Source organism: Bufo gargarizans, chromosome 2 (genome assembly GCF_014858855.1).
Source record: "Bufo gargarizans isolate SCDJY-AF-19 chromosome 2, ASM1485885v1, whole genome shotgun sequence".
Classification (NCBI taxonomy): domain Eukaryota; kingdom Metazoa; phylum Chordata; class Amphibia; order Anura; family Bufonidae; genus Bufo; species Bufo gargarizans.
The window spans coordinates 607091126-607117803 of NC_058081.1; the positions used below are offsets into that span (position 1 = coordinate 607091126).

Sequence of the window (26678 nt, forward strand, 5' to 3'; positions counted from 1 at the left end):
ATAACCCCAATAACTAATCGCCAAACACTGTTCTTCTCAGAGGATGCTGGACCATATAAACATGGAGTCATCCGTGGTATCAGCATCGTATAGGGTAGGGGGATGGGTGCACTCACCTGGGATTTCCAGCAGAAGGAAATACAACCCAGCCGCACTGAAGCCCAGCATTCTCAGCATGGCCCCTGCTGCCTTCTTCTCTCCCGTCTGGATGAAGTGATAGAGAACGGCCACCAGAGAGTTCCGGCAAATGTCATTCTCGGTGAACATGACCCAGGCGCTCTGCAGAACACAGGCAGGAATTAGAGGCACAGCCATTCGACTGGAGGTACGCGAGGCCGCAGCTTCTCACTTACCCGCGTGTTCTCCTGATCTTCAGAAGCAAAAGGCAGGAGGCTCTCGTACAGGTTGGTAAACACTTCAAGGCCATTCTCTACAATTTCTGCTTCCACTCGAGGGTCCAGAGGCTCCGTCTCCGTGAAGTCCAAATCCCAGACAGACTCCACCCAGGCTGCAAGAGGAGAACCAGAAGTAAAGCAAAACCCTGACCTGAAGTACGTGGTCTTATTGATTCTACGCGGTGACATTGCAACTGATTCATATCAACGGTGTTACAAAAATATCCAGATCTGATGGACTTTGTGTCGCAAGTAACTTTTACTATTCATTTATAAGTTAGGCTACTTTCACACTGGCGTTTTGGTTTCCGTTTGTGAGATGCGTTCAGGTCTCACACAAGCGGTCCAAAACGGATCAGTTTGCATTCTAAATGTATAAGGATCCGCTCAGAATGCATCAGTTTGCCTCCGTTCCGTCTCCATTCCGCTCTGGAGGCGGACACCAAAACACAGCCTGCAGCGTTATGGTCTCCACCTGACGATGCGGAGGCAAACGAATCCGTCCTGGCACACAATGTAAGTCAACGGGGACGGATCCATTTTCACTGACACAATAGAAAACGGATCCCCCCCCCCCCCCCCCCCATTGACTTTAAATGGCGTTCAAGACGGATCAGTTTTGGCAATGTTAAAGATAATACAAACAGATCCGTTCTGAACGGATGCATACAGTTGTATTATCTGAACGGATCCGTCTGTGCAGATCCATGACGGATCCACACCAAACGCGAGTGTGAAAGTAGCCTAATGTGCAACACACGACTCGCCGATGTTTATATAGCCAAATTAAAGGCTTGTGACAGCAATTTGTACTCCAGAGCTGCACTCACTGGAGCTCCTATAATGCATGGGGATCCGTTTTTCCTACATGAGATGACGGTACAGAGCCTGCTGTAACAAGAACTCTTCCCAGAGTGCAATACACCAGAGGAAGCTCCGTGCAGACTATGAAAATGCACGAAACACGAGATTTCACGTCTGCATTTTTGCTGGGTCCATCATAGATCAGCAAAAATGCTTCTGTTATCAACGGATCCGGTTGCATTATCCATGACGGGCCGATCTCTAAAACCACTGTAAGTCCATGGGGGACGGATCCGTTTTCTTTTGTGTCAGAGAAAACAGATCCGTACATTGGGAGTCATGACCGATCCGTCTTGCTCCGCATCCCAGGACGCACTCAAAAAAGTCTGCGCTTTTGTGTGCGTCATGGGAACGCAATGAAACGGAGCAGAATGCATTCCGGTGCACTCCATTCCCTTCAGTTCAGTCCCCATTGACAATGGAGACAAAATTGGAGCGTTTTCCTCATGACGGATCTCAATGGCAAAACGGAAAGCGGTCCAGGATTAGAAAAACATGGCTCCTTCCTTGCAAAAACAGCACCACCCTTGACCGTGGGTTGCGAGTCGTATTGCGGCTCGGCTCCACTGGATTCAATGGTGCCGAGATGCAATACCAGAGCTGTTTTTGGAAGAAAGCAGACATGTTTTTTTATTTTATAACCCCGGACAACCCCTTTACGTTTTTATATAGCAGCCTGTCTGAATAAGTGAAGCTACAGTGTAAAGCATAGGGGACAGCAGTAATAATCTGAGTCTCTGACTCCAATAGACAGTGCAGCTAGGCTGAGATATAGATCACCCTTATTAATGTCACTTCCTATTTACATGGGAAAAAAACCTATATTTCTACATAAATGCAAACATCATGCTCGCCCCTCCACTAACAAAGCATGCGGGGAGTGACTGCTCACCTCTCTTCACGCTCCGGAGCCCACACCGGCCCAGGGCCTCAAGGACCACCGCCTCCCTATCACCCATCTGCCTGCCGCTTTCTGCAGACACTACCGGCCCTTCGTTAGCAGCAGACCAGCGCCAAAACCTAACACGAATCTTCCAATCAGAGCGCGCTACGTCATCGTGGTGCGCCGCCTTCGACCAATGAGGTGCAATGTTTAAAAATAACCTGTAGCGGCCATTGCTTTTAATGGCAAAAGGCACCACTTTCTTAACGGGTGCCCATAAGTAATATGACGCCCCCTCAGTATTACGTCAATGGAACGCTAGAATTGAGTGGACGAAAAATAACATACGCATTGCGCCTGCGCGTTGGATTTTATTAGAGAGCGGCCGTCATATTGGTATCTGGCAAGATGGTTACGTGCGGCGTCATTCAGGCCGAGCTATACGCATGCGCGCTGTGCGGGACTCCTAGTAGCGGAGACCGGGACCTGCTGGAGAATCATTGCCTTGCTATCATCACCCGCTTGATACTGGGCCTTCATCTCCGCCGCAGCCATGAGCTTCTTCGGCTTCGGGCCGGCCGCGGAGCTGGACATCACGCTGACGGACGCGGAGAGCCGCAGGCGGGTGGAGCACAAGACCGAGGATGGCAAGAAGGAGAAATATTTTCTTTTCTACGATGGGGAGACCGTGTCCGGCAGGGTTACTGTCAACCTGCGGAACCCGGGCAAGAGGCTGGAGCACCAGGGGCTGAAGATCGAGTTCATCGGGCAGATCGGTGAGAGGAGGGGGCGGTGACAGGTGCTGGGGACGGGGCTTCTGTCATCCGTGATCCATTGCAGGGCTGCCAGGGGGACTACAAGTCCCAGCAAACCTAAGGCATCTCTGTGGGCTCGTGTGTAACGACAAGGCTCAGCAAGTATAGAGCATCAGCTATCAGACCGAAGGCATTGCTGTCAGCTGCTGTGGTACTACAAGTCCCAGCACCTGACTGCAGTCTGGTGGGCAGTGTGTGGGTTTCTGTGGCACTACAAGTCCCAGCACCTGACTGCAGTCTGGTGGGCAGTGTGTGGGTTTCTGTGGCACTACAAGTCCCAGCACCTGACTGCAGTCTGGTGGGCAGTGTGTGGGTTTCGGTGGCACTACAAGTCCCAGCACCTGACTGCAGTCTGGTGGGCAGTGTGTGGGTTGCGGTGGCACTACAAGTCCCAGCACCTGACTGCAGTCTGGTGGGCAGTGTGTGGGTTGCGGTGGCACTACAAGTCCCAGCACCTGACTGCAGTCTGGTGGGCAGTGTGTGGGTTGCGGTGGCACTACAAGTCCCAGCACCTGACTGCAGTCTGGTGGGCAGTGTGTGGGTTGCGGTGGCACTACAAGTCCCAGCACCTGACTGCAGTCTGGTGGGCAGTGTGTGGGTTGCGGTGGCACTACAAGTCCCAGCACCTGACTGCAGTCTGGTGGGCAGTGTGTGGGTTGCGGTGGCACTACAAGTCCCAGCACCTGACTGCAGTCTGGTGGGCAGTGTGTGGGTTGCGGTGGCACTACAAGTCCCAGCACCTGACTGCAGTCTGGTGGGCAGTGTGTGGGTTGCGGTGGCACTACAAGTCCCAGCACCTGACTGCAGTCTGGTGGGCAGTGTGTGGGTTGCGGTGGCACTACAAGTCCCAGCACCTGACTGCAGTCTGGTGGGCAGTGTGTGGGTTGCGGTGGCACTACAAGTCCCAGCACCTGACTGCAGTCTGGTGGGCAGTGTGTGGGTTGCGGGGGCACTACAATTCCCAGAAAAACCAATGGACTATTAATGGTAATGTATTGCTAGGAGCAGCCATTGAGATTCTGTGGCACTACAAGTACCAGCAAACCTAAGACACGTCTGGTGGTGCAGACCTGTTGGCTTCAGTTGTACTACAACTTCCAGCAGGCATAAAGCTGTACTACTCTGTATATTGTGCTCCATTTCCTCCCTTCCCACATAGTGCCAGAGGAAAGCCCATACTTCATGGGTAACCCTGGCACATGGCGCAGCGGGCACCACACCTGTGGTCTCTGTTCGCCTGGGTCATGAGGCAAAAGCGACAAGTCCTCCTGAGAACAGACTAAATGCCCGGCGTACTTGTGTAGCCACTGACTCGTCGGCCTCTTACCCCACGCCATATGAGTCACATGACTCCCATAGAGGTGGGTAGAACTGTTGCTCAAGCCGTGGCCCACCAGAAAATATCTCTCAGTAGTGCAGCCTCACCCTAAATTCACACCTGAGCGTGAAAACCAATGCTTCCCTATGGCCCTGGTTCACACTTGAGCGTTTTGAACGCGCTGTAAAACGCCCGACGCATAAACAAGTTCTTGAGCTTTTTTTGGGGGCGTTTGTCGCGCGTTTTGGCCATAGACTCATTGGACAACACTGCAGTCAATCACACAAACGCGCGTTTACTATTGCAAAGAATGCGCATAAAAACGCGCAACAAATACGCGCGTCTCAGAAACGCTCAGGTGTGAACCCAGGGTCAGGCTTTAGGCCTGTAACTTCGTGTGTTCAGCTGAAGGGAATTTACGATTTTGAGCATTTTTTTTTTTATTTTTTTTTTTTTAATTGGTCTCAGAAAAAGCTGGGTCGCGGCCAGTATGACCACCATTACAGCTGATGGGGGGCTATATAACTAGGACTCTAGTGGCAACACTTGTGGGGGCTGCATTGGCGGCCATTTTAGTTTTCCCCTAGGTGTGATGAGCCAGCATCGGTCTGCAGTAGACTTTGCTCGTTGAACTCTACAGGCCGTAATCTGAACGGTCTCTTAAAGGGAACCTGTCACCGTGATGACTGCTCCCTTCACAGTTCTTACACCCTGTATGTGTCCTAGTAATGCCATCCCCTGAGATCTCAGGTGGTCATGTATGACACGGCGATGAGGAAATCGGGGGGGCGCCATGTGATACTTTCCATATGACAGGCCTGTTACAGGGGAGCGGAGATTACTACAGCTTGTGTAGTTGTTAGGCGGTGCCCGTATCGCCAGAAGTGCCCATAAACATTAAACCATACCTTTCCAGATGCAGATAATGTTATTGGTGCACTGTGGGCGTGGCCACTCCATTTGGTGCACCATTGCTCCACCAGTAACGCCGCCCAGTGCCACCCCTCTTGTTTGGTTGTCAGTCCCTGAGGAGTTAGCAATGATAATGCAGGGGAATCCAGGTGCATCCAATGGAGTGGCCCCGCCCCTGGTGCACCGAATATCTCATTTGCATAATCATGAAAGAAGCAATTTTCAGGATTTAAGAATCAGTGCAGTATAGTTTTAATCCAGGTCACCTCCCCGACATAGCGAAATTATTACTTTGAAACTGATCCCTTTAAAGGGGTTTTCTGAGATTTTTGTATAATTGGCACAGAGCAGGGGGTGTATAAATGGAGAAAAAAAAAGCGTTATTCACCTTGTGCCCCTGCAGATGTCCTCGCCAGGTGTCATGTGCCATCCATCTTGATGTGACCACGGCTGCCAGTCCCTGTCCTCTACACTTGACCGCTGAGATCAGTGACTGGCTGCAGCTGTCACATGACTGCTGCGGGTTTGGCCGGGACCAATACAAGGTAGTACGTTTTTTTTTTTTGTTTGTTTGTTTGTTTTTTCAGAATTTTGTGCAGCCCCCATCTCTGTGCCAGTTTTTTTTCAAAACCTTGGAAAACTCTTCATTATTGTGTAAAGTAACGGTCGGCAGCCTTCTAATACGCTAGGTGTTCCAGGTCCTCTGTGTAGAGGGAAGTGCCAGCTAGGCATAGATGGCAGCCATGTTGGGGGTAATTGATTTAAGGCGGCATAGAGCGTTAGTACCTGGGAAACAGCCAAACTGCCCCCTGGCAGGTAGTTGGCAGTGGGCACAGAGATGCTAACGAGGATGGGCCCGTTTGCTGGTCACCTCAGTCTGCAATCTCCTGTCCTATCTGGCTCCTTCTGTCAGCAGGGGGCTTCCTAACCAGAGATCTAGTCAGACCCCAAACAAGACATAAGGGTCCATTCACACGTCCGTGGAATGGGTCCGCATCCGTTCCTCTATGTCGGGAACGGGTGCGGACCCATTCATTCTGAATGGGGCAGGAATGGTTGCGGAGAGCACACTATGTGCTCTCCACATTTCCGGAGCCCGGCCCCAATCTAGTCCGCAGCTCCGGGAAAAAAATAGAACATGTCCTATTCTTGTCCGCAAATGCCGGCCGGGTGTACTGCGGATCCGCAATACACTACAGACGTGTGTGTGGAGCCTAAACCTGTGTTTATAGCATGGGTTATCCACACCTCTGCCCCACGGCCAAACACCTTCCCCCTACTTATGATAGATAACTAGTCCAGCATTTGGGACTAGGGGGAGAGGGGGCCTTCATGACCACCGAGAGACAGATGGAAGAGATGGACCGTGCAGACCCTGCATTAACCCCTCCCTATACCCCCTGCCCTGTATTACCCCTCTGATCATGTATCCCTGGCCTGCACCGTATTAACCCTTGCAGTGCCCCTCCCTGTAGCCCACAGCTAGGTGGTTGGGTGGGAGCTGCTAAATACCGGGTGTATGTAAGTGCGCTATTTAGATAGTTTGTGGGGTGCAATTGTGTTTAGTGTAGTTAGGCGTATATTATAATATATCTCACTGTGTGCGACTATAAGTATATATGTTTATATGTCCATCGATATAAATATGTATCCTTATAGCAATAATTAGACAGACTGCAGACGAGTAATTGTTTTAATAAATCCCTTTTATTATTCAACGTACAGCGTGTAGTCGCGGCGATAGTAGTAATATAGCGCATGCAGTTCAGGGAATGAGGTAAGGCAACAGAGGTAGTTAGTATTTATAGTATATAGACTCACGCCTATATATGAATATTATTGATATTACCAAAATATTAATATTTCCTTTAACACTCTGCTTAGTGTCAGTGAATGGAAACCTTTTTCTTCACATCCAGAGGTTGAAGCTTCCTCACAGTTGAGGGTTTGTTTCATTTTCTATCCAGTCTAGACCTTCCTCCCCTTGAGGTAACTACATCAGCACCGCAAACCTGTTTCCTGCCCTGATAGTTTGTTACAGTGTGTCAGTCTGGAGGCTCCTTGGTTTACAGACTGGATGGGCTTCTGGATGTAGACAAGTTTCAGAATGGACCCAGTTTTTAGGATAGTAGTCAGTGAGGTGTGAGGCACACAGTGCCTCCTGTAACCTTACACCCTGACCGCTATGTTGTCCGCATAAGATTGCCCTTCACTGTTTCTTGTTGACTTTCATGTACTAATTATTCAATTATAGATGCCATCATGGAGGAAGCCTCCGTTGCCATGGTAACAGTGCCCCCTTCCTCTCTGTTGTAGACTCCATTGTTTCCACAGGATATTTTTGGGTATCGCCCGTACCGTGTACCGCTCAGCTCGCTCATTTGGGTTGTGGTAAGAAGTCTGCCGATGTATAAAGACTTCTACAAGGAACCTGCACATGTCCTGAGTCTCCCTGTCCCAGTCTGGGGCTTGCTGGGAGGAGGGGGCCTACTGGTTGAATGCACCATGAATGTCAAACTCCACAAAAATCCCTTGAATGAGGGCGCCCTGTACCTGGGAGAGAGTCACGGGCACCTCTCTGCAGACAGTGAACAAGCGGGGAATACTGGGAGCGTGACTGCAGCAGCAGAAAAGTGAGTGCAGCTGTGGAGTATAATACAGGATGTAAATGAGGATCAGTGCAGAATAGTGAGTGCAGCTGTGGAGTATAATACAGGATATAACTCGGGATCAGTACAGGATAAGTAATGTAAGGTATGTACACAGTGACTCCACCAGCAGAATAGTGAGCGCAGCTCTGGAGTATAATACAGGATGTAACTCAGGATCAGTACAGGAAGCCATTTAATATATTTCTTAAGTGACTGCATCTCCAGACGTGTGTAGATACAGAGTGTAGAGACCCTTGAACCGCCCAGATGTAGGCTGGAGTGGTCACCAGGTCTCCAGGGTTCAGTCTCCTGTGTACACATGCTATAGGCCGACAGGCATTGCCCAGCAATGGTGGCTTCATGCTGAGTTTTGGATTGTTTGATGCCTGCTGATAGAGGAAGATCAAATGTTATTCCTCTCCAGAGTCGCCGGGTGAACATCTCCCACCTCAAAGAGCCAGCGTTTGTAACCACACCGCCCCCAGCTGAGCATCTGCGACACTACCCAGGAGAAGAGGAAGCAGCTGCTGCTGGAGGTTACTGAGGATGAGATGCTCCAGGAGGCTCCTTATGCTGCATCCTCTACTTTACATGATGTGTTCATCTTATATCTAAACCCACACACTTTCTATGGCCTACGAGTCAGTGCAGTGCAACACTCTTCTATCTGGACAGCATTGTTCATCCTGAACCCCTGATTCATGAATAGAATACCAAAACTACAGTGAAGACTGACACACTGCAAAAGTGGGGGAGTACAACTGCATAACCAACATCGATTGGACTTTAGTGGTGAATGGAGGGCATTTTTGGATAATCGGACGTGGACAGGGAAGTACACACAGTAGGAAATCTCCATGTAGACTACATGTTTGAGTATATGAGGAGTGTATTTAAGATGAGCAAAACCAACACTGCTGATGGGAAAGCTTGTAAATCCGCCAGCTCTGCTATTCTGCCGGGCGCCTGGGGACGAGGAAAGATCTGCTGCCCCTACCATTATTTCCTGGTGTGTCAGTAGACCAGGAATTTGGGATCCTGTCTTTTCCACTGCCCCTTGTGATACTTAATGTACATGTGATATTTAGCACAGTGCCCCCTGTCTGCTGGTTCTCTATCAGGGGGACCCTTGCATGGGAAGTATCAGTTAAAGGAGCACTCCCACAAAATGTTTTTTCTCTGGACTATTAGAAAGGTACATGATGTAAATTGTAATGAAGGTAATCTTCTTACCAGCGACTGTATTTGTGAGTTATCCCCTCCCTTCTGATCCTCAGCTGTGTCATGTGACCAACTCTCTGATCTCCAACTGACCCAGGACAGGAAGTCAGTTACTTCTCTATTCATTCCTATGAGACTGACATGGAGGCTCCCATAGGAATACATAGAAAAAACTGTATTCCTCTCCACGCATAAGATGCTGTGTTATTTGAAAAGTCTGATTGTTGGTCACATGACACGGCTGAAGATCAGAAGGGAGGGGATAACTCAAATACATTCTCTAGTAAGAAGATTACCTTCACTACAGCTTACATCATGTACCTTTCTAACCGGTTAGAGAATACATATTTTTGTGGGAGTGCTTCTTTAAGGAGCCTTCCTTGTCTATGGGGCTCCCCTCATCTATTAGGGGCCACTTCTTGTCTTTGGGATGTCTGTTTGGGAGCCTCCCTTGTTTGCGTGAGGTTTATCAGAATGCACCCGTATGTCTGTGAGCTGATTATTAGTGGGCCCTTCTTTGTGGGGGCTTGGCCGTTGGAAATTTACTAGTGCCCCTTGTCTGTGGGATATTGATGTCAAATGTTCATCTATTAGTTATTGTGTTCGTGGTTCATTTTGCCAGTTTTCTTCAATGCTGTTGGCACTCTAGTTTGTGTCTATGGCGCAGCACTCTAGATGTGTCAGTCTGTGTGCGATTCACCCCATTGTAAAGTCTCACAGGGTAAACTCTATGCTGGCATCTACCTGGACATTGGAGTCTACCGAAGCTTCGCCAATGGGCGTCTTGCCCCTGAGGATCTCCTGTTCATGGTGTCTGTGTCCTCGGCGATCATGAGGAGAGATCCGGATAGATTTTCTTGACATGATGCATGGTGTGCTGTGTTGCCATGATGTGCCTAAAGATTCTGCCTGGTAGAGAACATCAGCATCCATTAACCCCTTCAGGACCCTACCATTTTTCACCTTAAGGACCAGGCCATTTTTTTTGCAAATCTGACGTGTCACTTTATGTGGTGATAACTTTAAAACGCTTTTACTTATCCAAGCCATTCTGAGATTGTTTTCTCATCGTATATTCATGAGTGGTAAATTTGAGTCAAAATATTTAATTTTTTTTTATAAAAAAAGACCAAATTTACCATGAATCTGGAAAAATTTTCAATTTTCTACATTTTAATTTTTATGCTTTTTAAAAACATATATAATTCGTATAATAGTTATTACTTTACATTTCCCATATGTCTACTTCATGTTTTGTGTCTTTTTGTAAATACATTTTTATTTGTTTAGGACGTTAGAAGGCTTAGAAGTTTAGCAGCAAGTCTTAAAAGTTTTCAGAAACCCAATTTTTAAGGACCAGTTCAGGTATGAAGTCACTTTGTGAGGCTTACATAATAGAAACCACCCATGACCCCATTTTTGAAACTACACCCCTCAAGGTATTCAAAACTGATTTTACAAACTTTAACCCTTTAGGTGTTCCACAAGAATAAAAAGGAAAATGTAGATAACATTTCAGAATTTAACTTTTTGGGCAGATTTTCCATTTTAATCCTTTTTTTTTTTTTTTTGCTAACAAAGCAAGGGTTAACAGCCAAACAAAACTCAATATTTATTACCATGATTCTGTAGTTTATAGAAACACCCCATTTATGATCGTAAACTGCTGTACGGGCACACGGCAGGGCGCAGAAGGAAAGGAACGCCATGTGGTTTTTGAAAGGCAGATTTCACTGGGATCATTTTAAATTGCCATGTCACATTTGAAGACCCCCTGATGCACCCCTAGAGTAGAAACTCCCAAAAAGTAACCCCATTTTGGAAACTACGGGATAAGGTGGCAGTTTTTTTTTTTTTTACTATTTCAGGGTACATATGATTTTTAGTTGCTCTATATTACACTTTTTGTGAGGTAAGGTAACAAAAAATGTCTGTTTTGGTACCCTTTCAATTTTTTTGTTTTTTACAATGTTCATCTGACAGGTTAGATCATGTGGTATTTTTATAGAGCAAGTTGTTACAGACATGACAATACCAAAGCCATAGTTTTTTGGGCGATTTGTCTTAGGTGTAGGGTCAAATTTTTGGCGGGATGAGATGATGGGTACTATTTTAGGGTGCGAATTACTTTTTGATCGCTTGGTATTACACTTTTTGTGATGTAAGGTGACAAAAAATGGCTTTTTTCACACAGCTTTTTATTTTATTTTTATGGTGTTCAACTGAGGGGTTAGGTCATGTGATATTTTAATAGACCTGGTTGTTACGGACACGGCGATACCTAATGTTTTTGAATTTTTATTTTTCACTTTTTACACAATAAAAGCATTTTTGAAACAAAAAAATCATGTTTTAGCGTCTCTGTATTTTGAGCGCCATATTTATTTTTTATTTTTTTCCCCGGTTATTTTATGTAGGGGCTCATTTTTTGATCGCTTGGTGTTTGCTCTTTTTGCGATGTAAAGTGACAAAAGATTTTATCACAATTTTATTTTTTCTACAGCGTTTCAGGCGAGGGGGTGGATCATGTGATATATTTATAGAGCTGGTCGTTATGGACACGGCAATACCTGATAGATTTATTTATTTTATTTTTTTTCATACAATTTTTTACTTTTTTTTTTTTTACTTGAAACTTGATATTTATTTTTATTTTTTTATTATGAAAAACACAGCTTTGACCATGGCATAAAAGGGGTTAATACACCGGCATCAGTGTTTTCACAGATGCCGGCTTATGCTGCAGGGGCCCGGCTGTCAATGACTGCCAGGTCCATGCCGCTGATCAGTCGGGCGCAGCTCCTGCGTCTGCCCAATCAGCATGTACGGTGCTGGTCCTTAAGTGACGTCCATCAACGTCGTAAATGTACAGCAGGGGTCCTTAAGGGGTTAACAGGTCTATATATTAGGACTCGTACCAGTCCTGGAGTAGAGGACCACTGCAGCTAACAGCTATGGGGAGGCAGGGCAGCTGGCACTAGGATGCCTGAAAGACGTGAGATATGGCATGTATATGTAAATGCAGTAGTTTTCTCGTCCTCCAAGAGACGCAGATACTGAGGTCAGTTCTGTCTGTGAAGGTTCTCATTTATCCAGGTCATGGTATATCTGTAAAGAATAAATCAAGGTAACTGGACATACTGTAGATTTATTGAAAACGTTTCACGTTTCAGTTGTTGTTTTTGTTTCGCCGATATACAGTTCTCAGAACTGTATATTGGCGAAACAAAACTACATCAGTGTATGGCTCAGCATAGAAGAGCCAAAACCTCTGGTCAAGATTCAGCCGTGTACCTACATCTAAAAGAAACAGGTCACACCTTTTGAAGACAGTCAAGTACGTGTTTTGGATAAGGAGGCCGATTGACCCCATGCTGGGTATAATTACCAGATGTTGATTCAGTTACATATTTATTCCCAGAGAATGTTTGTACAATCACTCAGAATTGAGAAAGCTCGTTGGAAGAACGAGTGAAACGTTTTCAAGAAATCTACAGTAAGTCCAGTTGCCTTGATTTATTCTTTACAGATATGAGGTCAGTTGTAGCATTACATTTATCTCCGTACCAGGCGGAGTAGGAGATCCACGTCTTGTGCCGTATGGAGTTCTCTTATACATACAAGTATGTGTGTCAGTGAACGGACGCCATTGCCTCCCCTGTTTCTGTGACCTCATGCTTGACCTCTTTTCCTCCTCAGAGTTGTACTATGACCGGGGAAACCATCATGAGTTTGTCTCGTTGGTGAAGGATTTGGCGCGTCCTGGAGAGATCTCACAGTCCCAGAGTTTTGACTTTGAATTTACTCACGTGGAGAAGCCATACGAGTCCTACACGGGGCAGAATGTGAAGTTACGGTAAGGAGACTATAATGAGCTGTAATTGGGTATGTCACCTTTTAAATACCAACAATCAAAACCTTCTGTACCATTTTCAAGATCTCTGCTTGCTGTTAGTGAAAAGGAACATTCTTGTTTACAGCTGGAGTGTAGACAGTCCTCTGAGCTGATCACACCTGCACAAATCTCACTCCTGTCCTGACTTCTTGTCACAGTGTGTCAGTGTAGGGTTGATTGGGTAGATGGCTACAAACCCCACCAAGCGAGTAGCCGTCAGATAACATGTGCAGCTGGTTTGTGTGTGTTCTGTCGGTTGTAACCTTTGCCTATCTCGTCTACCCAGGTACTTTCTGCGTGCCACCCTCAGCCGCCGACTTAACGACGTCGGAAAAGAGATGGACATCGTGGTTCATACGCTCAGCACTTACCCTGAACTGAATTCTTCCATTAAGATGGAAGTGGGCATCGAAGATTGTCTGCACATCGAGTTTGAGTACAACAAGTCCAAGTAAGTTTTCATCCAACCTTCTCATCGCATAGTGTGAAATTCCAATCATCCGGCACTCGATAGTCTGAAACTTGGTCACCAAGACATGGACAGAAGGCTTTATAAAGGGAATCCATGACCCTGATTTTGGACCATTATCTACAGTGATACATGAGTAGTACTGCAGATCAGGAGTCCAGATAACTATATTTTATTTTCCCTTTCATCCTCTATGACGGCCTACCATGAGAGATGACCCGCCTCCAACAGGTAGGGACAGGAAGAATACATTTGACCCTCCTCCGGCTCCTCCACAGTGTCTTCCTGTCCCTCCAGGTGGGAGATGGATCATCCTCATGCCACTTGCTGTGAGCCCGTTAGGCGGTGGATAGAAGAAAATTGAATGCCTTATACACATGAGGGAAGCAGGCAGCACCCGTGCCCTAGTTTGGTATTGAGGTGCTGATGAGCCCTTCAAGATTCTTACCTCCCGCTCAGCACGTCGGGCGTGGAGGTCCATGTGTGACCAGACACTCAAGGAGTCCCTCAGCTTGTATTGTAAGCTCCTCCTCGCGATCCGATACCTTCGGCACTCACGGTGACTCCACCGGAAGTCTGATGCGGCTCACGTGCGTTCCAGGAGGTACTTTCAGTCTGAGGAATGCACGCTGAGGGGGCAGAGCTACAATTGGCACACAAGATCATGGCGGAGGTCGCCCGCTGATCTGAGGTCTACAGGTAAGGCTCCATTCACACGTCTGCAATTGTGGTCCGCATCCGTTCCGCAATTGTGTGAAACGGGTGCAGACCCATTCATTCTCTATGGGGACGGAATGGATGTGGACAGCACAGTGTGCTGTCCGCATCCGTATTTCCGGAGCGCGCCGCCGATCTTCCGGTCCGCAGCTTCGGAAAAAAATAGAGCATGTCCTATTCTTGTCTGCAATTGCAGATAAGAATAGGCATTTTTATGGGGGTGCCGGCCGGGTGTATTGCGGATCCGCAATGCACTATGGATGTGTGAATAGACCCTAACCCTAAGTTCAGACCTGAGCGTTTTACAGCGCGTTCCTACGCGCTGTAAAACGCTCAACAAGGAGAAGCCAATGCTTCCCTATGGGAATGGTTCTCACCTGGGCATTTTACAGCGCGTACGATCGCGCTGTAAAACGCCCGACGCTCAAACAAGTTCTTGAGCTTTTTTGGGGCGTTTTGTCGCGCGTTCCCGCACATAGATATTCGGGAACGCGCGACAATGTGTGTTCGCTTGTCTCTGTATGCGCGATTGTAAACGCCCATACAGAGCGCTCCTTTCAGAACGCTCAGGTCTGAACCCAGGGTAAGAGTATTTAAAGGGGATCAAAAGTAGTGCAGGCAAACATGTCTGAGCTAGGTACTGGACAAATGGAGACCTCACAGGGCCCTACTATTGTAAGTAAGGAAGTCTTTTTTTGGTGAAATGCTGGTTATGTTACTAATGCTAACACCTTATACCTCTGTCTCCCTCTTTTCCTGTATGTATGCAGCGTAATAAGGATGGGGCTCAGAAAGCCAAGTCTAGTCCGAAAACTTGTGTGTTATATGTAGAGTAAAATTGCCTGATACATATAGTAAACAAATCTGCAAAAAATGTACCACCAATATGGCAAAAGACCAAGTCCCGTCTATTAGTGAAGAACTAACACTGGGTTCACACCTGAGCGTTCTGAAAGGAGCGCTCTGTGTGCGCGATTGTACCGGCGTTTACAATCGCGCATACAGAGACAAGCGAACGCCCATTGTCGCGCGTTCCCGAAAGTCTATGTACAGGAACGTGCGACAAAACGCCCCAAAGAAGCTCAAGAACTTTTTTGAGCGTAGGGCGTTTTTCAGCGCGTTCAAACGCGCTGTAAAACGCTCAAGTGTGAACCAGAGCCATAGGGAAGCATTGGTTTTCATGTGTTGAGCGTTTTACAGCGCGTTTGAATGCGCTGTAAAACGCTCAGGTGTGAACCCAGCGTTAGAGATGTAATTAGGGAAGAGATGAGGTCTGCCCTAGCTGAAAATCCTATAGCTTATCCGGGGACATCTAGTTTAAAACCTAGGGATCCCAAAATGAGTGTCTCCAGTTCATAATCTGCAGATTCTGAACAGGAATCGGATTCAGAGGATCTGGACTCTTTGGATTCATCTGGGTTTGATTCAGAATTCAAAAACGTTCTTTTCTCTTCTAAAGATACAAAAGAGTTATTCAAAGCAGTCAGGGCAACTATGGATCTCTTGGATGAGAAAGTCCATAGGTCTGTCCAAGATCAAATGTTTAGTGGACTGGAACAAAGAGTTTCATTTCCAGTTCCAAGTACTTCCCTTTGGAATCTCCTCCGCCCTGAGGGTGTTTACCAAAGTAATGCTAGAGTAAGTGGCTCACTTAAGAAGGTGGAACATCCTAATCATTCCCTACATGGACGATCTGTTAATTGTAGGCGGCTTAAAACAAACACTGGAAAACAATTTGTTCATAACTTGTCAGACCCTTTATCAGGGCTGTGGAGTCGGAGTCGAGGAGTCGGAGTCAATTTTGGGTACCTGGAGTCGGATTTGGCAAAAAATGAACCGACTCCGACTCCTACTAAATTTAAATTGGAATAAAAAAATAAAAAAGCAAGTTTAAATGTCCGAATTCATAAACAGTTATAATTAATGACTTCTCTACTGTAAGAATAAAGGCCAATGCATGCAGTGCCTCACGTAACCGCAAAACAAACGCGTTCAGTGATGTGAAGAAGCATGCTTTTCATATGCTTCACTATATGGCACGCAATGCACAATTAGGAGTGGCAATACATATACTTTCCATTGTGTTGTGTTCTGATGTTACAGGGAACACAATGCCCATGGTTTACCTAGCCTCTCACTGATAAGGGATTAAGTAAATATGTGTTTTGCAGGACTAGAGACACTTGTATAAGTGAAGGGAATGGAGGGTCAATAGTTCAAGACTGAAGCTGTAAACCATGGATGTCAAACTCATGGCCCTCCAGATGTTGTAAAACTACAACTCCCATCATTCCCTGATAGCTGTAGTATGCCCAGGCATGATGGGAGTTGTAGTTTTGCAACAGCTGGAGGGCCACGAGTTTGACATCCCTGCTGTAAACCATTGGAAAAACTGCTGTCATTCAGCTAAGGCTATAAAACGTGTAAACTCAGAATATTATCTTAAACTTTAAACATGACTATGGGATTCTTCTAGGGAAATCATGTTTTAAAATAAATGTCCCTTCTTGGATCCTCCCACTATCTTCAGCAGAAGATCAGCACACAAAAGAGAAGGCAGCAGCTTCTGCCCAACTACTTCTCTGTACTAGAAGAGCTTAGAAGAACTTCTTTCTTTCCTTCAAGGAATGTATAAAATACATTCGCATATTAAATACAGAGGAGTCGGAGTCGGGGAGTCTGAGTCGGAGTCGGAAGTACAAAAAACTGAGGAGTCGGAGTCGGAGCATTTATCTACCGACTCCACAGCCCTGCCCTTTATCAGACAGGTTGGATAATAAACTGGAAAAAAAAAATCCTTGCCCATCTCAGAATTTAACGTTTTTAGGGGTCCGTCTAGATTCTACTCTTCAAGAAACATTTTTTTCCAACTTAAAGGTGATGGGGATAAGCGAAAAGGTCTTGAGATTTCAAAATCAATCTGTATGTACAATCAGGGAGGCGATGAAGCTACTGGGTTTCTTGACTTTGTGCAGTAAAATAGGCAAAGTTCCACACTCTGATTCTACAACAGTGGATATTAAGGTGTTGGAACATAAGTCAGGAATCGTTAAGAGGGAGTAGTTCAAATTCCCTTACTAGTAAATCAGTCCCTGCAGTGGTGGGAAAAATCCTGAACATCTGATGAGAGGGGTTCCCTGGAATCCCAAACATCTGCTAGTTATGACGACAGATGCAAGCCTTTAGGGATGGGGAGCACACTGCTCTCATCTCTTTCCAAGGACCATGGTCCGACAGTCATTGACCCCTGTCTTCAAATCAGAGAGAGTTGGCGGCTGTCTGGGAAGTGATAAAGGCATTGTCTCATTACATAAAAGGAAAGACAACACAACAGTAGTTGCCTACCTAAATCATCAAGGAGGAACAAGAAGCTTAGCGCTGAGCCTGTTAACATAAAAAATAAAATCTTGGGCGGAAGTTCACTTAAGATCCCTGTCAGCTATACACCTAAAAGGATCCCTAAACAGAAAGGCGGACATTTTAAGCAGAACTTCTCGAAGATCAACAGAATGGAGCCTATAAAAACAAGTTTTTCTTCAGATCATAGAATTATGGGGGATGCCACAAGTAGATCTATTTGCCTCAGCAGCAAACGCAAAATTAGAAAAGTTATTTTCCCTGAACCCCTTTGACGGGAACGTAGGTGTGGACACGTCACAGAAATGGGACTTTCAACAACTTCCCAGGGTACTAAAAATGATCCAGCTAGACAGAGCCAATGTTATTTTGATGGCTCCTCTGTGGCCAAAAAAGCCATGGTTCCACTTGCTAAAGAACCTGTCAGTGCAGAGCCCATGGATTCTTCCCTGGAAACAAGATCTGCTGTCGCAGGGTCCTATTTGTCACCCCAAAGTAGAAAGGTTACATCTGGCAGCATGGAACCTGAAAGGTTGATATTGAGGTCTAGGGGTTTATCGGATGCCATTATTGACACCATAATGGCCAGCAGGGAAGAAGTGACTTCCAAAATTTACTCTAAGGTTTGGGGGAGTTTCTGTATGTAGTTGGTGTGTTCAAGCTAAGGTCTCTTCTCAGAAATTCGAGCAGTTTTTGGATTCCTGCAAACAGGATTTGAGAAGGGATTATGTCAGAATACCTTAAAGAGGACCTGTCACTTGTATAAACTGTGAACTGAGTATGCTGCCATATAGAGCGGCGCCCGGGGATCTCACTGCACTTACTATTATCCCCGGGCGCCGCTCCGTTCTCCCGTTATAGGCTCCGGTACCTTTTGCTCCTTAAGTTATAGTAGGCGGGTCTTCCCTTGTCCTGTGGGCGTCTCCTTCTTTTTTTTTTTCTCCCAGGCTGTGAGCTGTGCGCTGCTATTGGCCAGCGCTGCAGCCTAGGAGAAGGTGACGCCAACAGGACAAGGGAAGACCCGCTTACTAAACTTAAGAAGCAAAGGTACCGGAGCCTATAACGGGAGAACGGAGCGGCGCCCGGGGATAATAGTAAGTGCAGTGAGATCCCCGGGCACCGCTCTATATGGCAGCATACTCAGTTCACATAGTTTATACAAGTGACAGGTCCTCTTTAAGGGTACACATATCAGCATTAAGTGCTGTGTTTGATGAAAAAATTGTGGACCACCCATAGCTTATTAGTTTTTTGAAAGGGGCAGACAGGTTAAGACCATTCCTAAGATCTACGGTTTCCCCCTGGGACCTCAATTTAGTGCTATCAGGACTAATAAATGCTCCCTTTTGAACCCTCGTCAGAAGCCTCTCTGAGGTATTTGTCACTGAAGAACTTTTTGGTGGCAATTACCTCAGCGCGTATAGTAAGTGAAATTCAAGCTCCAAAAATAGTGGAACCCTTCTGTATTGTGTTTTCAGACAGGATTGTTTTCAGATTAGATAATTCATTTCTTCCGAAAGTTGTATCAAATTTCCACCGACAAGAGGAATTTATTGTCCCATCATTTTGTTCAAATCCAAAAACAGAAGGAGAAGAGAAGTTCAATAGGCTAGACGTGCATGGGGCTGTTTTGTCTAGAAATCACAAAAACGTTCAGAAGAATAGACTACTTATTCGCTCAGTTCAGTGGCGCACATAAGGGGCATAAGGCCACAAAGAACTCACTATCTAAATGGATAAAAATGGCCATTTTAGAATCCTATAAGTCCTTAGGGAAATCTCCACCAAAATCTTTTACAGCCCACTCTACAAGATCTGCTTCAGCATCCTGGGCTGAGATCAAGCGCTTCATTAGAACAAATCTGTAGGGCAGCAACGTGGTCAAGCCCTCATACATTGGATACTAGGGCTAGTCAGGAGCTTGCCTTTGGTAGAAAGGGGCTACAGGCCATAGTCCCTCCCTAATCAAGAAAAATGAATCTGTTATATCTCATGGTATGCTGTCATGGAGGATGAAAGGGAAAAACCAAATTACTTACCGGTAATTCCCTTTTCATAAATCCTCCATGACTGCATGGGTTCCCCCCCCCCCCCCCAAAAAAAAAATACAAACTAGGTAATATAACTATGGGATTGTAGATGGGTGGAAGTGCGTGTCAGTGTATGCACAGCAGTCCTGACAATGTATTTCAGCGGTGACGAGGGGTAACGAGTGGCAATTAAATAAATTGCGATCTGGACGCCATTTCTGCATTACTACTCATGTATTACTGTAGAAAATGGTCCGAAATCGGGGTGACACTCCCTTTTTCAGACCATCAGAATTCCATTTTACCTGATAATCCAAAATCATGTTAGGCATACGATTGCAGAACTGTTGAAATCTTGCTGTATTGATAAAAGCACATGATGCAGATTCATATCCAGGATATTGCATGTTGCTAGAATCCATGAGGCACAAGGTGCCTCATGCCTCAGCGATGGGCTACTTTCACACAAACCTCTTTTTTGCGGATCCGTCATGGATCTGCAAAAAAACGCTTCTGTTACAATAATGCAACCTCATGCATCCGTCATGAACGGATCCCGTTGTATTATGTCTTCTATAGCCAAGACAGATCCATCATGAACTCTATTGAAAGTCAATGGGGGACGGATCCGTTTTCTATTGTCAGAGAAAACGTTTGGCTGTCCGCTGTTGCAAGCAGCGTTTTGGTGTCCGCCTCCAGAGCAAAACGGAGATGGATCGGCGGTAAACTGATGCATTCTGAGCGGATCCTTTTCCATTCAGAATGCATTGGGGCTAAACTGAGCTGTTTTGGACCGCTTGTGAGAGCCCTAAACGGACCTCACAAACGGAAAGCCAAAACGCCAGTGTGAAAGGAGCCTTATCTGTAGTTTTTGAATAGATGAGAATTCGGCCCTCGCTGTAAGTGACCAGTCACGTTAGTACTGATTTTCAGTGCAGATTCCACACTAAAATCCCACCGCACGGTATGCCGCATTACATGATGTCTGGTGTGTGGTCAGTCCATATTCACATGTATCTGTTTTTTGCTACACCCTTTACTCTCTGCAATGAATTTGCAGCGAAATCCACTTATATTCGGCTCTATGTTTTCTCCTTTAATAGATACCACCTTAAAGATGTAATTGTAGGGAAAATCTACTTCCTCCTCGTGCGGATCAAGATCAAACACATGGAGATCGATATCATCAAGAGGGAAACCACAGGCACTGGACCAAATGTTTACCATGAAAATGACACTATCGCCAAGTACGAAATCATGGACGGAGCCCCAGTACGAGGTATGATCTTGAAGTTCTGTACTTATGTCTGGGAATGCTGGGTGACAACCAGTATGGCTGTAATTCAGACAACCAGAGGGGGTGGTCACCCATCTTACCAGATTCCTGAATGGCGACTGTGACTAACATTATATCCCCCACCACCAGGCCATATTGCCATACAGGAGTCTGGAAAAGCTGGTTTCAAAATCGCCCCCATATTGACTATTAATAATAAGACTTGTATGACCATTCACTAAACGCTGGCCAGTTGTTCGTCATGGGGTTGGGTAGTCAGCAGTTTCCCAAGATACACCCACAAGGGTTTTTGGAACAGTTTTTTGTTCTTTTTATTGAGGATTACGTTTTTGGTTTTTTTCTTGCCGTAGGTGAATCCATACCCATACGGCTGTTTCTAGCTGGCTACGAGCTGACGCCAACAATGAGGGACATCAACAAGAAATTCAGCGTGCGCTATTACCTCAATTTAGTGCTGATCGACGAGGAAGAGAGACGCTACTTCAAGCAACAGGTCAGGTCCCAGTGTTGTAGTACATGACAGGAGGTAGATTTAAAGGGGTTTTCAGAGATTTTTTTTTTTTTTTAACTGATGACCTAACATTAGATAGGTCATCTGTATCCAATCGGTGGGGATCCAACACACGGGACCCCCGCCAAATCAGAAGCAGATTTTCCGTTTACATGCTGTTATGAAAATAATCCAGTATTGAGTTCTGCTGTTTACTTACATTGTATGGCGCCACCTGGTGCTCAGAGTGTATAACAGCATGCATGTCTGAGCTGAGTGCTGGCAGACGAACAGGCCGGCTCTCCCCACAGCCAGGTTTAGAGACAGTACAGTAGCGTGGTAGTATAGCACAAAAGAGACGGCTTCTACATTAAGAAGGGACTACAGGGTCAGCTGCCAGCAGGGGAAGGAAACTGATTCTAATACACCTTTCCTGCAGTACCAAGTTCCACATGGAACAAAGATGAAAAAATAATATTTTTATGCTAGAAACACTGCATATTACTTGAAACAGGACTTTCTGTATGGAAATAATTAATGGCATCACCCCTTGAAGAATAATCTTATTCCTCAGCAGTTTACCATTTAAAGGGGACATGTACAAATTAGACATCAGAGTTGCACACTAATGCACAACTCTTAGATGAGGAGGGAGGGCCCTGCTCGCAGGAGCTTACAGTCTAGGAGAAAATAGAGGTGAAAAAAGAATAATAATAGACCCCCTAATGCCCCCCTCCTGCTTTACAGGGGAAATATGGTATTCCATGACACCCATACGATTGTAAGGCTGAGCCATGTGTACAATGGGGGAACCACCTCTGACATTCACAAGAACTCCTCACATTATTTTGCCCATGACAATCCTCTGCTCTTTCATCCTCCAGGAGGTGGTCTTATGGCGTAAAGGCGACATCGTGAGGAAGAGCATGTCTCACCAGGCGGCCATCGCCTCTCAGAGATTCGAGGGAACTCACCCTGACAACCGGCCTCAACACAGCGGGGCAGCTACAGGAGGCCAGGAGAATGAGTGACTGCTTGTTCAGTAGGAGAACGGTGACTAAACAGAGACTGGACCTCTCCAAGCCCGCCCGCGATAACGTGGACACTCGGTGGGTCAAGCTTGCAGAGGGATGAGACCAGCTTCACTTACCAGGCCGGCTGTCCGTTCCTCTTGCTTCTACTTGACGTTCAGTAACATAGGGGTGGGGGGGAGGGGAAGGAGCAGTGCCTGGCCCCTTTAACCCTTTGTGTTTATATTTTTTATGATCGTATTGGCTTGTCATTCTCACAGGCAATCCCACTATTGAAGCCCAATATATCTGGTTGGAAAAGCATAGGCTCGTCCTTTTACACAGGGAGGGTTCTTATACCTGACAAGTGCCCTCTTCTCCTCCTGGTTGTAGACTTAGTGCTGACCTCCGTTTATTGGTGTCTTGGTGCCAGTAAAGGACCTGTCTGTCCATTCCAAGCGCCTCTCACGTGAGAAGCTCTGACCACTAGAGGCAGCATTGCCCTGCATGACACAAGTCATAGGTCCTGTATATTACATAGACAGTATATATACGTATAAAGGGAGATCTTCAAGCTAACCCTCATACAAGAGACTGTAATTGGGTCCATAGATCGGCGTGTATTAAAGGGAATTTATTTGCTGGCGTAAGACATGAGGGAATCTGTGAGAATTGCTATTCTGAAGCTGTGTTTCCCATGTAGGATGCTGAAATACTTCTATTTTGGGCTCCATTGTCTCATATCGTTCTGTAAGACCTCATTCAGATGTCACATTTTAGCATTGATATTACAGCTGCGGATCCTGGCCCAATCGCGGGTGTAACAACCCAAATTATTAGCACCAAAGAGATCTTTAGACCCTTGGTCGGTCCAGGATTGCAGCTGTAATCTAGTCACCAAACTGGCCAGCGATTGTGCTGTGGGTTTCACCCCAGCTACATTTAAAGGGTGTTTTCCAGGAGTTTAATATTAATGGCCTCTAGGATATCTGATCGGTGGAGGTCCGTCTCCAAGAACCATCTCCGATCAGCTGTTTGAAGAGGCCGATGTAGTCATGTTCATCAGTGACATGGACTAGATGCAACACAGCCCCATTCATTTGAATGAGTCTGGGTTTCGAATACCAAGCACAGCTGATATCCAATGGATGGATTTGTGCCTGGTAAGCTGTGAAGAGGCCGCAGTGGTCACTGGAGCGATGGTGGTGTTGGGTGTCAGAGCCCTGCCAATCGGGTGCTGGTGACCTGCCCCGAGGATAGGATAGTCTACTCCCAGCAAACCGAAAACCCCTTTACAATTATGAAATAAGCTGCAGATTTTGAAGTCTGTATGGAAATTTTATGTTGCACATGGATGAGATTTAGGAAAAGCTCATCTACTTGCTATGTACTGTATTCTGCCATGGGGTGTACCTGCAGCAATATCCACATCACATATCCCAGTCCTAGATTCACCCCATGTCTTTTCCTCCACAACAACCCCTTTCACTTTATTACAACTGGATTTTATTTGCAGAAATTTCTGAGCCAAACTTATGGTGTGGAAATGTCCCCCTAACAGAATGTGATTCCTCAGTTAAATAGGTTTTCGCAGATTTGCTCATCTCTTCCAGCAGTAAACGGGCTCTTGTATAGTCATCAGGCGGCGTGCCTCTTTGGATGAAATCACACCAGGAGTGAGCGCACGTAATACAATGTGGTCCAATTCTTAAATGGCCAGTAACCCTTTATAATGGGCTGTCCGTCATACAAACAGGTGTAAATGTCTCGGCCCTGACGGTACGAGACATAAAGTAGTGATCATGGAGATTTCTGGACTTCCTGCTGGTCATCACATTGAAGAGCATGGTCTGAAATGGCTGAGAACAGAAGCCAACAAAGAGTATTCGCCTGTCCGAGTACTGGACCTTTACGTGCACCGTAAGCCAATGACTGCAATCTTAACAAAGGCTTGCATGGTGTCGGTCATTTTTATACCACTCCGTTAAAGGGCCGGAGGTTCTGATACCGGAGGCCAGGTCCTTTGTGTGCAGAAGTTTTAACCCATTCATCCTAGAGTCCTGTATAAGCTATTACTACAACTGGAAAGTTTCATGGATGATTGTTTTCTGGAATTTCTGTTCTATCCGGACCAACTTTACAACCCTCTCCCAGCACAGTCTTGACCCTTGATCAGAATGTGACGTTTCTTGAAATCGGTGACCTGCGGCTTCTTCTGTACATGCATTGACTGTCAATCACAGCTTATCAGCCAAGTGTTCCTTCTAATGTACCTATGACCTGGCTGACTGTCCTCTGTGTGATGGAGTGGACAAAGTTTAATTACTTCACTACAGGTTGTAGATCCAAAGTGTTCTCCGCTGGATATGTGCAAAGGCAATATGGAGCTCTGCCTCTAATACCATAGGACAAACGCACTGAAAACCTCATCAGAAGATCCCCTAAAGTCATTATCTTGCATGTTATTGGGCATTAAAGGGGTTTTCCAACTTCAATGTGTTTTTTTTTAATTTTTTTTTATTAATACTCCCTCCACCCAAACCAGCGGGACCTGGCAAGGTAAGCATACTTCCTGCTCCCTGACGATCTGGCTCAGTGAGTACCCCGCTGACTTCACTGTGCTTTGGTGCCCACATGTACACCTCCAGCAGGGACGGGGCTAGCCAATCACTGGCCACAGTGTTGACCGTGCCATGTCACTTGGGGATTGCTGCTGCCTGGTCATGTAGTCATTGGCTGCAGCAGCACATCATCTGATCTCTGACCATGGGATGTGCTGTGAAGATCAGAAGTGAACATTGGGGAGCATTACGTATATGCTTCTCTTGACAGGTCCTCCTGGATAAAGGGGGGGGGGGGGGGGGGGGGGTGTAACTTAAAGTGGTTGTCTCATTATGGACAATGGGGGCATATTGCTAGGCTATGCCCCCCTTGACTTATAGGTGCAGGTCCCACTGCTGGGACCCGCACCTATATCGAGAACGGAGCCCCAAAAGCGAAGGAGGGCGCATGCGACCTCCATTATTTTCTATGAGGCCGCTGTAAATAGCCAAGCGCTGGCTCAGCTATTTACAGCAGCCTCATAGAAATGAATGGGAGCAGAGGCCGCGCATGCAGGGTACACTCATTCACTTCCATGGGGAGCCGGCTTGGTGGTGGCTGGACCAGAGTCCTCCAGCCACCACCTTGCGGTGCTCCGTTCTCGATATAAGTGTGGGTCCCAGCGGTGGGACCTGCACCTATAAGACAATGGGGGGCAAATCCTGGCGATATGTCTCCATTGTCCATGATGCGACAACCCCATTAAAAAATATTTGAAATTGGAAAACCCTTTTAATGGGAACCTGTCAGAACCACATGCAGACTCAGCATGCAATACGGGCAGGCTCCCTGGTTACAAACATGCTGCAGAGTTAGGTTAGGGCTACACGGCAACATGTGTCACAGAAAAGTCACACAATTATTTTTTTATGATAGTCAATGTTGTAGCACTGCGACATTCTGTGACTGTTGCAAAAAATCCATCCAAGTCGGATTTTTGTGCGATTGTTGCGTCGCCATGCAACACCATTGACAATCATTACAAAATATGTTGAGTCACATGTCACGTTGTAGTTGTACTCTTTTTGTTGTGCAACACATTTCGCAGTGTAGTCCTAGCTCAGCAGTTGGAGTATTCGCTGGAGCCCCAAAGTGGCTGCACCCCCAGAATCCTTCAGTGAGGACGCCATTGTCCATTCAGTGGGTGGTCTGCATGTTCCGAAAGGCTCTGCTGACACCACATCTTGTTTACAGATGACAACTCAAGCAACAGATTACATTAGTTCTCAGGCACCTCGTTTTTTTTCTTTTCTTCCCCTCCTAGTCATCACATGGTAAAAAAAAAAAACACACACACACATTAGGGGTCCATTTATCAAAGACCAGCTTTTTACACCAGTCTTTGATAGCCCCTGTGCTGCCAGAGGATGCTCTCCGTTTACTACAAGGCAAAGGCTTCATGATAAACTAGACCCATCCTCTGGCAGTCTGAGCTCATGGAGTGAAAACTATAAGGGATGCAGACAGCATAAAAGCACCCATGCAACAAAATATTGTCGCATGAGAGTGTTTTAAAAGTCGCAAGAAGGGGGCCAGAACCTGCCATAGGGATGTTAGTAAATGACCCCCAAATTCTTCTCACTTTGCATCAGAATCGTTTTTCAAGGATGGAGAAGACCAGAAAATGAAGAAGTTTGAGCAGACCCTACTATATACTGTATACAATGCCCCTCCCCCACTAAATGTAGGCAAGGGTTGACACATAGACAGCAGTATCAGTATTTTTAACTAGTTCTTTTTATTCTTTTGACAA

The 26678-nt window shown here is 46.2% G+C and overlaps 2 protein-coding genes across 2 annotated transcripts in view; one reads left to right on the forward strand and one right to left on the reverse strand.

The window, feature by feature from the left end:
* NCAPD3 (non-SMC condensin II complex subunit D3) overlaps positions 1–2256 on the reverse strand; it is an 86561-nt gene extending 84305 nt beyond the window's left edge. Inside the window, exons 1-3 of the mRNA XM_044282004.1 lie at positions 2152–2256; positions 354–508; positions 117–279 (exon numbers count right to left, since the gene is read on the reverse strand). Coding sequence (XP_044137939.1) covers positions 117–279; positions 354–508; positions 2152–2218 — 385 coding nt within the window. The 5' untranslated portion in view covers positions 2219–2256. The remainder of the gene's footprint in view (positions 1–116; positions 280–353; positions 509–2151) is intronic.
* Positions 2257–2564: 308 nt separating this feature from the next.
* Positions 2565–25173, forward strand: VPS26B (VPS26, retromer complex component B). Its single transcript, XM_044282006.1, has 6 exons — positions 2565–2918; positions 12759–12915; positions 13241–13405; positions 20631–20806; positions 21175–21317; positions 22199–25173. The coding sequence occupies exons 1-6, from the start codon at positions 2696–2698 to the stop codon at positions 22343–22345; spliced, it is 1011 nt and encodes a 336-aa protein (XP_044137941.1). The 5' UTR covers positions 2565–2695; the 3' UTR covers positions 22346–25173.
* Positions 25174–26678: the final 1505 nt, after the last annotated feature.

Coding starts and splice junctions, on each gene's coding strand:
- VPS26B (XM_044282006.1), top strand. CDS start 2,696: ATGAGCTTCTTCGGCTTCGGGCCGGCCGCGGAGCTGGACATCACGCTG. Junction 12,916..13,240: donor GGGCAGAATGTGAAGTTACG/GTAAGGAGACTA, acceptor TCGTCTACCCAG/GTACTTTCTGCGTGCCACCC. Junction 20,807..21,174: donor GGACGGAGCCCCAGTACGAG/GTATGATCTTGA, acceptor TTCTTGCCGTAG/GTGAATCCATACCCATACGG.